The sequence below is a fragment of the Amblyomma maculatum genome, chromosome 2, assembly GCF_055883805.1.
Source record: "Amblyomma maculatum isolate TAMU_Amacu chromosome 2, ASM5588380v1, whole genome shotgun sequence".
NCBI lineage: Eukaryota > Metazoa > Arthropoda > Arachnida > Ixodida > Ixodidae > Amblyomma > Amblyomma maculatum.
Genome location: NC_139345.1, coordinates 120,435,137 through 120,446,704, shown reverse-complemented (window position 1 = coordinate 120,446,704; position 11,568 = coordinate 120,435,137). Strand labels below are relative to the sequence as shown.

The 11,568-nt window shown below is 46.9% G+C and overlaps 1 protein-coding gene across 1 annotated transcript; it reads left to right on the top strand.

The window, feature by feature from the left end:
• Positions 1 to 2,498: 2,498 nt before the first annotated feature.
• On the top strand, positions 2,499 to 11,494 carry LOC146199721 (uncharacterized). The gene is made up of 3 exons (XM_084595217.1): positions 2,499 to 2,815; positions 8,247 to 8,485; positions 11,109 to 11,494. Exons 1-3 carry the CDS (start codon positions 2,732 to 2,734, stop codon positions 11,254 to 11,256), a joined length of 471 nt encoding a protein of 156 aa, XP_084451343.1. The 5' UTR covers positions 2,499 to 2,731; the 3' UTR covers positions 11,257 to 11,494.
• The last annotated feature ends 74 nt before the right edge of the window (positions 11,495 to 11,568 follow it).

Below are 11,568 nucleotides of genomic sequence, written 5' to 3'. Positions count from 1 at the left end.
CCATGCAATTTATTTTACTGGAATTAAATCGTTTGCCTTGCTACATTTTTCTAACATCACCTGTTCTACAAATTCCGGTGTCAATCTCCCGTTTGCGTCATGACTTTGTTTTTGTTTTGTTTTTGTTTTTTTCATTTGCTTCACCTTGTCGTTTCTTTTCCTTTACCCTTCCTATCATTTCGTTTTAGACATGTAAATATACATCAAAACTTTCTCTACTGCCCAATTCTTGGCCGATCACCCTGGGTGGGTATGTTCCACATGTTATTTGGTAACCAACAACAACAACAACAACGACGGCACCCGACGAACTCGGGAGTTGCAGGCCGGATAGTATAGAGCTTCGGCTCTGCCCTTGAGACGGGCTGAGACGGGCTGTCGAAACCATGGCGCCCTGTCGGCAACGTGTCCGAGTTGCAGTAGCGCTCCAGAAGACTTAACTATGGGAAAACAAGAATTTCGTCGAGGCAGCACACGAAAATCCTTCGAGAAGACAGTATAAAGCAATTGTACCTTCCAGTGCTCGCCTGTGGAGTCTAAATTTGGTGGTTAATGAAAAATCACTGCCTCTTATTGTAGAGAGTGGACGGAAGCATGGAATGATTTTTAGTAGCGGTGGAGCAGAGTGCGCTCTCCTGCGACGTTCCTTTTGCCACTGTATACCATAGAGTGCGAGGTAAATGAGGACTTAGTCATTAGGGCTATTATATGCGACATCTTTGAAACAATATCGCTATTCGCTTGTATTACGCTTCCATGCTGCAATTCACCGTTGGATATTTGCATACCCAACAAATTATGGGGGCACTTAAGCTCCTCCTTTAAAGGTATGACGAAGTAGCGTAAGCTACCAGCCCACATATAACGTCAAGCTTTAAAGGTCCCCAGAAAGGGGTCACCAAGAAGGGTAAACAACGCCATAACACTAATAGTTATTGAACCACCCATTATTCTCCCGCAAAAATTTTCGATCTCTGCAACACCAGAGATATCGGCGATTAAAAATGACCCTTCCAATTTTCCCTCTCAACTCGTACGCCGAAGGGAGCCATAAAAAAAAAAAAAAAAAAAGAATACAAGCAAGTTCAAAGCTCCGCCCAAACGTCCCTTCGACGAACTTCCGGTTGCCGCGCGCTCGCTCGCTGGCGTACTCGCCAATGGGGTAACGTGAATGCGAGGGATCTGACAGACTGGTTCTGATATCACCCTCACATATGAAAGGAGAGGCAAGAGTTGGCAGTTCCTGCCCAACGTGATGTCAGGCAACCCTGCATGCGTCCAGTTAGTGCTCGGTCACGTCAGCTGCTATCAGCTGCCAGCTGACAGCTCCGTGCTCGTGGTTTTTCGTCGAAGCCGGAACCGAATTTTCGGCGAACGGGGTCCATCGAACATGCTTCTCAGCCTTATTCGTTACATGTGGCTTCTCCGCAGGGAGGGTCGTATTGCTGTGAAGTTTATCTCCTCACCAAAATAAAAAATAAATAAATAAACTTTTATCTCGTTTGGTAAACGAACTATTTAACGAAACGTGCTCAGTCATATCACAGCTGACATGAGCTGGTCGCTAATAGATAAAAATAATAAAAATACACGCACTAGCAGGGAACAAGGGATTCATACGACCCGTTACTTGAACGTTTCTTGAAAACCGTCGCAAAGCAAGGCTTGCAAAAATGCTTATAGCCAACGAAAAAGTGCTTATGACTGTGGAATGTAATACATGATCAGAAACTTACGGCGTAGAGCTGTCTCTGTTTTGTGCTTCTGTGTTTGTTTCTTTGCTTGCTTGCTTTCGATGGTTTACTACTTCATGATTAGCACTATTTTCACTTTCAAGCAACAATTCGTCACTGAATTAACTGAGACGAACTGAACAGAAACAGTTGTTTTCTTTTTTCTGGCAAGCATTAAAAGCTCGAAGCGCTATATTAACACAAAATATGGATCCCTGCATTATTCGACTTACCATCACGTTACCATTGCGGACACCCTTTACACGGGCAGCCAGCGAGGAGAACGAATGAAAAGAAAGAAAAAAAAACACACACAGACCTTAAACAGGCGGGTGAGAGTCAGGTGAAGAGAAGAAAATGCACAGAACATGTAAAATAAAAATGCCATTGACGTTAGAAACCTCTAGAATTCCCAGCACATAACCGAGCCACCGCTTGAAGGCCGCAACCTCTGAAGATAGACCGCAACAGATAAACGGTTAATGCACCAATCCAGCGGGCTTCTTTCCAAAATTGGCCCGTTCCTGCAGCGTACGTGGCGTTAAAGCTGGCACCTAGACGTATAAACGACGCTCTGATATGCAGCAGCAGTGCAGGTATGGCGGCGCAGGCGCGTGCGTGGCGTACCAGACATGATAGCTACGATGCGTTTTCTTTCCCCTTTCATCCCTCTCCCCCAACCCTGGGCAATTTTGTTTTGTCTAGTTTTATTTCGTCTCAGCATTTGCTCCCCGATCACGCCTCCTATCTGAGGGGTGGCTGAGGCGAGACGAGCCGTCCCAGCGAGTGTTGCCATGGAGATCGCTAACAGGAAGTAGAGCGAGAACGACCGGAACCTTTTTCTGTCCCGCGCGCAGTGAGCCCACCGCGCGACGTGACACCACAGTCGGCGCCAACGCCAAACCTGCAGCGCGGCCGAAACGCGTATATCGCCTGAATATACATTATAACCTCTGCCTTGCGCTGGTGGAGTGGCCGTCTCGTTTCCTACTGTCGCTATGGCTAATCAGCTGCGCAGGATGAGCTATTGCAGGTCTTCTGAAGAGGTGATGAACTCTGCAAAGAGTTGGATGCAAAAGGAGGTAAGTGCGCACTCACTGTACTCTCGGAAAACTCCCTTTGGCGCTACCGTAGGCTAGGTAGCAGAAGGAAGGCGACAGGTTTTGTCCCTGTCCCGCGGAGAATGTCACTCCAACTCCCCCGTTCACTTCATTGTACTCACACTACGCGACGGGGACAGAGGCCTGTCTCCTTCCCTTTGCTGCAGAGGCACAGAAAGCTATCCGCGGTGTTATATACCAGAGGCCGGTAAACCAGACTCGTGATAAACTTTGTATCATTTACTTGTGAGAATACCTTGCCTGTAAGCGTCCTAACGAGGCCGGGGTTCATTATCGTCTCACGACAGTTGTACAGCGAGGACTTCAGCATCACTGTAAGCGAATTCATTTTGTCTAAAAATTAACAATACTTGCCTTCACGGCAGGTTTTGTCTTTTGCCTCATTTTATCTTCATTCGTCATTTCAAACAGGACTGCCAGAATTGTGTAGGATCACTTTCACCCTATGCAAATATTTTAGGGAGTGCCTGCAGGTCAGAAATTATCCGGCAATAATCAAGTGGTGCTTTTCAGTGAACCGACAGTTGACAGAGCAGGTTGGAAAGCTGATCTCGTTCTACTCATGACGGAAGTATTCGGTTTTCTTCTACAAAAATGAGCTCAGACCTTCACAAACGGGGCTATATGAACCTGAGAACACGTGACAAGTGACCATGATGCCATAAAAATATAGGTAACTCATAGCAACAGCTCTGGAGGCAGTGGCCCAGTCATCCCGTTGCGCTTTATTCAGCCGATGGCTGGCACAGAGTGCCACAAAACACGATAATATCATCAATATTTGCAGCTAAGTAAAGGTATAAGATTCAACAGAGAAGAAAGATTCTGAATATGTAAGGAAAATAGGTAGCTATATAATACAAATTCCACAGGACGCAGGGCGTGAGCGGCAGGTGTCGTGGCAGAGCCATATGCCACAGATGGGGTATTGTGGGTTCTTGAAATCAGAAATAGAGAAATGAGCAAGCTCTAGGTGGGGTAAGCAAGCATCAACGGGCAAGCATCACCCTAATCAAGGGAAGGTCAAACATAATTTATTTCGAAAGGAAAAGACTGCCGCTGTGCAAGAAAGCGACTAGAATTAAACTTGCAATTACGCAGCAAGCACTGATTATAATGCTGCGCTAAGCCTCCGCAATCACGTATAAAACTCGTTTTTTTTTTAGGGCTTAAATGTATTCTCTGCCAAGAAATCTAAATTTACGCCCATGGAATACTGGTGAATGCGTCCTACCCTTATTCAGATTGCGCACCGCCGAGCTGAAAACAACTTAGTTCGGTCTCGGTTGCGGTGTGTGCTCGTATACGCGTCTGCGCGGCAAAAAAACGTATGCCACCAATACGTTCGTGCGTCGTCCTTTCCTTGAGATTATGGCGTAAATTAAGGACTATCTTACATACCAACGATGAAGATTTTCGCGGCGCGAACACTCTGTTATCGTCAGGTTATTTTAGGCGAGTGGAAGGAAAATGTCTTTTATGAATTTTTACCGAAAGTTCCCTTTTTCCTGCCCATAGCACAGTAAGACCTTGCTGTTCCATCTCATTCTCTTCCGCACTAGTTTTCACTGTCACAAGGTGTCTGCGGCGACCACGGCGCCGATAAGTTTGAAAATAACAATCTACATTCTACAGCGCACTATACCAGAAATCCCCCCCCCCTCCCCCCCCCCCCCCCCTTTCTCAGGTACCCTTCAGACTTCACTGCAAGGATTTGATTGGGAGGAGCGGGATGGGGTAGAGAGACCCCTCTCCTCGAACGTCTGAGAAAGTTTCTGTTGAAGAATGACACTGACCGTGCCCGTTTGCTTCTAATAAAGTTATATAATTACCTAATTTCAAAGGTAACTAAAAAGCCTCTGTGGCCTTCCGCACGGAGCTCTTTTTTTGACTGCGAGGGCAGGCGCCGTCCACGCACATCCTTTACTCAATGCGCGCTTTAGCGCACGTCCCCGCCTTGTCAGATGCAAGGGAAGATGCACCAGGTACAGTCCTCCTGTGAGGGTACAGACCTCAACCAGCGACCATCATCATCCTACGGCAACCCCAAGCAAGGCCTCCCGCACCACAGGGGTGGGGGGGGGGGGGGGGGGGGGGGGGAGCAGGCTTTTCCCAGTCTAGGGGCTCATGCAATCTTGCTTATCCCAGCCCGGGCGGGGTCACAGTGCCAGTGCACCACGTCCGCGCCACCCCGGCGGGTCAAAGCCTGACGCGAGTGCAGATCTTCTAATATACTTCGATGCTTCGATTTTATTTCTTGAAAATTATCATGGGGTGTCCCTATTCTTCATACAACTTTTTCTTGCCGAAGTGGCGTCTTTCGCGTTCAATATGGAACCACAGCTTCTTCCTAACTTTCTTCTTCACCTCGAGAGACGGGGTTTTGGCGCTGCAGATCGCTGCTCGGCATCTCGCGATCCAGATTTGATAATTTATTTCAACAAAAGTCAGGACGAACTGCTTTCGTGCTTCGCTGGGCAGCTGATTGAGATACCGGACGGTATGGTATTCCTGCTAATTTAAACAGTTCTTTTAGGCGATCCAGGAGTGAGATAGAAAGGATACACTCAAGAAAATTTTTTTCCATGGTCTCCCGCGCTCCACAGAAAAGACATGCATCGTTAAATCCATAGAGTGCCAGCACAAAAGCTCGGCGGTAGAATGCCGCGAGCGTAGCGCCACATGAATGATGCGCGTCGCGCATCCAGGAAGTGCACGGAGATTTATTGCCACATGGGACACTCGTCGGACATTAGACCTCTGTGTAGATGATTCGGTAGAGGTGGGGTCAGTAGGTCTAATACTGTCTTTAGTTGCGCACACTGAGGCTCTCCCTTTAACTCCCTTTCAGCCATACGATAAAAAGTGAGCGGCGTCCCAGCTTGAGGGCAAGTATGCGACAGGGGCTCCCTAGTAAAGGCTGTAATGTAATGCATCTGTAATGAAGTACTCCGTCTAGGATGCGCGTTCAATCCCCGCTCCGTGGAGCGAGAAAATCAGGGGCACTTTGACGATCTTAAGTGCGCAAAGGCGAAAGCATTTAGCCACCACTGTCACTGCCCTGTTTGGCCACTGCTTAGTTTTGTTTGGTGACTCTTGCTGCTGACTCTGTTTGGGACATTCCGGGCGCCAACGGCCCCTGTAGCTGAGCTGGAATTCATTAACGAGACCTGTTTCGAGACAATTTTATTGACAAGTGTCTATATTGGAAGACGATGTATGGGGTCGACATCTGCACATTCCTTCGTGGTCCGAGAAAAATGGTTCTAGATGTACTCGACTGCGGATGCGCAGTGCGTGCGTTTATGTCTCAAAGCTTAATCATTAACTAATTATTGTCATAATTAGCTGGATAATTAACTAATTACCTGAAACTAATGTTTATTATGCACCTATTACAATACACCAGTGATTAACTATCAGTACTGAAACCATCTAAATCCTTCTGATGTTGATTGAAAGCTGTCACGGACATGCTTTAGGTTGATCTCTCAATAATCCAAAACTGAAAACAAGCACTTATAAAGCCGTGAAACCCCATTACGAACGTTCCACCTTTTTTTATCCACTGAAAAAAGTGAAAAAAAGAAAAAAATTAATTTTTTTTTTCGTTTTTCCCGACGTCGTTCACATCACTAATCCTGCCTAGCTTTCACTACAGACCCGCAGAAAGTTGTCTGTGAGTCAACGTGGTTAGTGTGCCCAGCGCAGTCCTGGACGCACATCCGAATTACAGCAGTATTCGAAGCACAGTCCATTTTCAAGATGTCACTCTTGCAATGCAATAAATTAAGAAATTCAATTATTTCTGGAGCTGCAGCTAGCTAGTGTTCTCGATATGCCTGCAGGAAAACTAAAGGTAACTCCAGTACCTGTCATCTCACAAGCAGATCATAGTTGTTTCCCCCATTTTGACAGGACCAATATCTTGTTCAGTCACCCTGTTCGGATATCCAGAGAGCTGGTCGAGGTGTTTCTGATAAGTAAAGAGATAGACGCGTGCGTAGCTACACCTTCCGTTAATCTTGTAGAAAAAGAGGTTCATGCTCTCGGTGAATATTTGGCGACTAGGTGTTACCGGGTGCTTGCCATGTGGGAGGTTGATAGTTTTGTTAGTTGTGTTTACGTGTTCAATCCTCACTTTGCGCACGCGTATTGTTTTTAAAAGGGTCGCGGTGTTTTCACGAGTTTCGTTTTGATTTTATCTGTGTGTTTGGTTCATATATAACTATACTTTTCAAGGAATAAAAATTCAGTTGCTAGAAAAATTCAGTCGCTGCCATGCCTACGTGTCCTGTATATAATTTACTCATAAACAGTTTGACAACAGGAGCTTATGTGGTTGTAAGTTCGTACCCATGACGTACAGGGAGAAAAGAAGGGAACTATAAAAAAAAAGCGACGAGGGACTTTAGCGACTAAAGTAGTGAAAGGCGAAAGCCCGAGTGCCGCATTCTGCTACGCAACTGGTACTAATCAGTAATTAATAAACTAATTAGCAATTAAGTAGACAATTGCATGAATAATTAATCATTAATTAGTTACCCAGTGTTAATTAGCTAGTTTATTAATTACTTTGTAATTAATCATTGATTTTACACATGGCCGTATAAGGCACGCATTCGTGCATACTGTGGTGGTGCTCTGTGATTGACAGAGATTTCTGTGACGTCATCCCGCCTCGGCTAATCGGAACGCCGCAAAAGCAGGACACATTTTGTCCACGACAGCATAAGCCATTAAAGGCTTTCGCCTTAAAACACTGCGTGCGTGGCAATCTTAAACGCTTATGAAAGAGCAATAGCCGCGACCACGAGACGACCAGATGCGATATATAGCACGAGGCTAAAGAGAATCATCCGCATGCACTTTACAGCAGTAAACTGTTGACGAACGCATTTTTTTTTTTTTCGCAAATCTCACTTCAGTAGGCTCGTAGTTTTATTTTTTTCCCCATTAACGTTTTTGCGTATTGCCGTCATAATCTCAGAGGTAGCCAAGTTTTACCGCAGCGTCGTCCCCCCTAGCTCCCTTCCAAAGGGCCCTGAGGCCAAAACTCAGCGCAAATATGAAGAATGGTTACAAAAAATTTATTTTAATGTGATGAAATTACAACGTATACAAAATATTGTGCGTTTAAAAAAAGAGCAAGCTTCGCCTTGCATGGATGCAGAACTGAAAATGACGCGACGACGCGCTTCTCACAACGATTCATAAGCTTTCCAGGGGTAAAGGTGACAAGCAATTCTTGGACGCAACATCACGGGCCATAGTAAAAAAATTTGCCGTCATATAACCCTGGCCTATATGCATACACGCTGCGCCGGGATTCAACCAAGAAAGTGCAGTAATTAAATTTTTCCTTTGTGGCGATGACATGCGAGCCGCGCAGGCCAGTAGCAGCAGCAGGTGCCAGTCGCTATACTGCTGGCCCGAGCCTGGCGGATGGCCGGCGCGGACCTGCAGCTACCGGGACTCGGTGCGCTCTTCGCTTCATGACGAGGAGATGGTAGGCCTGCGCTGCGAGTGGGAGCGCAAGACGGACAGGAAGTTCCTCCAGAACCAGCTGCGCCTGCAGCAAGAGCGACAGCAGGAGCAGGCCGACAGGCAGCTGCACGACAGGCGCAGTAGGTACGTGGATGACATCATACGCCCGCTAGGTTTTACCCACCTGAAACTGCGCCAAATGCAGTAAATGTGAGTTTCTGTTCAAATTCCTATTTAGAAATGGCGCCCTGCGGCTTTTAAATGCTGATATTGCGTGGCATATAGCACACTGCTTTGCAGGTGCAATTGGCCAGGGGACTCCCCTTTCAAGACCCACTGTCCACCCTAACGGTATAAACTATTTTCTTCCCGGTGACAGTGAGGCTTCGCCCCCAGAACGCAAGACCGCACAAAGATTTTGAAAAGAGTCATTAAAAATTAGCTGTGGTTTAGCTTGTGGTTATAACCTGGAGGGGAGGAGGGGGGTCTTGAGTTCTGTGCATTTTACTAAAACGTGCGGCAGGGTGCCCTTTTCTCTTTTGCAAAAAGGACAGAACGTATCGTGTTCCGCAGGGTAAATGCGGTTCATCCGTACGGGATGTGCAAGCGATTCCTCCTGCGCTCGACGCAGGATTGTCTGTTGTTGCCTGGTGAGTTTGGGGTGCGGTTCTGGCAGTCTGCACCTTTCCTCTGGGACACATCCGGGTAATGTCCCGAAAGCTGGTAACCGGGTGCGGTAGCTCTTCCGGCTCGTGCTCGGCCCGGATTGACATTCTCGGGCATCATAGTTGGCAATGGTGTTGCCTGCTACCTGCGAGTGAGCCCGGACCCACGCGAGCTCTATGGCTCTTCCCGGAGGCTTGCACTTTGATAGAATGGCTAGAGCCGAGGAGGAGATTACCCCCCTGCGGAAGCTTCTGTAGGCTGTCTTTGAGTCGGTGACCAGTGTCCACGCTCGGCTGTGCGAGTGCGAGGGCCACGGCCCGCTTCTTCTGCAACTGCGCGGTCTGTTGTCTTCATGGACGCGCTGAGAATTAGCTTGTCTTTTGACGTAACCACCACCGCTGCACGGTCACTGTTTTCGGAGCGAGGCGTCGGTGTAGAGGACCCTGGGGTTCTCTTCCAGCTTTCGGGCTATGGCTTTGGGCCGGGCGGTGCGCCTCTCGTCGTCTTTGTCCGGCGTCATGTTCTGGGGAAGGGGTTTGATCTGAATGGTCGTCTTCCAGTCTTTCGGAAGGGCCGCCTTGATGGGTATTGGCTTGATCTGCCATCCTATTTTGCGTAGGACGCACAGCCCACAGAACGGACTCGGAGCAGGGTGGCGGTGGTGATGGTGATACTCTGCGTGCGCGAAAACGAAACGAACGAGAAAAGCGCGCAGCGAGCGGCGGACATAATTAGTGGTGTACGCTCACCCTTCACCCCTCAGTCAGCGAGACGAACCAATGGATGTCATATTGCAACTTTGACGTCAGACTCGCGGCTCGACGGACCAGCGTAGAGAACGGGGAAGCTGGTTTCCGAAGGAGAGGATTAAAGAGGTTCGATTTGTATTTTTACTGCTTCGCGGCACGCGTATCGCTTTAGCATTTTGCACAGACTGTCTCCGGTACCTGATCGAAGCATTGGGCTCCTTTACAGTGGCCCTTTCAGAGATGTTTGCCGTTTTCTTGAGTTGTATGTATACAACTACAGTGCAGTGATTGCAGCAGTTGCAGGCTGACATCCCGACCAGCGTGGTGGGCACTGCGCTTCGCTAGTTCTCACTATCATATTGGGTGGCGCTGGCACGGTAGCGTTTAGCTCTAGCATCATGATCCTAGCGAAGAGCTGTGCGCGCAATGGAGCGAGACAAACGATATATGGCCTGCTTCTTCACCGAGACTTTGCATAACCAATTCCTTCGACGTACCGCATAATATAATGCCCGCGAGGGCTGCCGAGTTTATCTGCTAAGTAAATGAGGTTTGTTTATGGTGTTTAACGTCCCAAAGGCTACGAGAGACGCCGTAGTGAAGGGCTCTAGAAATTTCGACCACCTGGGGTTCTTTAACATACACTGGCATTGCACAGCACACAGGCGCCTTGCTTTTCGCTTCCATCGAAAAGTGGCCGTCGCGCCCGGGATTCGATCCCGCATCCGTGTAAGTAAATGAGGAGCGTGCATAATATTTTCTGTAATGTTTGGCTGAAGTCTACTGAAACACTATATATTTCATTTGCATGAGCAATTGTGAATGTGTGCTGAAAATCAGTTATTCTTCCACTGCATTTTCAGTCATTTCCCACCGCTCGGCACCATTTTCTCTATATATGTGCCCTCCCCCTCAATTTCCTTCAGCCACATATCAGTTGTTGGATGCACATATATATCTCTAAGATACTGCACAGCACATATCTCATTTCATAAATTTTACTATTACTTTAATGAAATTATTACCATTTGCAGCAACTACACAAGTCTATCTTGTGTTTCACATATCATTATCCAAGTGATTACCTTATTTTTTGCCAGATGTAACTGAGACTTGAGATGGTTATTGAAAAGCAGTGGCTTGGAGTTCAGTGTGTTGCCCAATGATCAGGACCGCAAAGCCAACAAACGAGATCAGCAAATAAACTGCTCAGTCAACTTTTAGATTCTGTTAAATCCAAATAGCATAGCAAAAATAAGTGAAGTAGACAATGAAAGTGCAATTCAACAGTGCTCAAAGAAATTTGCAAATTCTTCTGTAAAAATGTGCCGTTTGTTTTCCACCATAAACAGGCTGATGCAAGTCCTGGAGAGTGAAAAGACGATGCTTGAAAGGAAGCTCACTGCCCTCAACTTGGCTGAAAAGTCGTCTAGGCATCGGCAGAACTGCAATGCCAAGGAAAAGGATGCGAAGTTTCCGAAACTAGCTAGTGTGAATTAGTAACACCTGCAGTTTTTTTTCTACTTTTTCACGTATTGCAGGCCATTTCGGAAACCTTGCTGCTTATTCATGCTTTTTTGTACTGGAATGTGTATCACAAAATAAAGCTCTCTACAATTCTGCTACAGTGAAATAACAGAGTGAGACATGGTCAAGGGAAAGAAAATATACCACCTGCAGCAAAAAAGGTATAGAGCACAAAATCGTTAGTGTGGCAATTGCTATAACACCCAAAGAATTTGAGATGCATACTAGTGGCTTTTACAAGAAAGCAGGTACAGGTACTCCGGAAGGTGGGGGTGATTGCCTCTA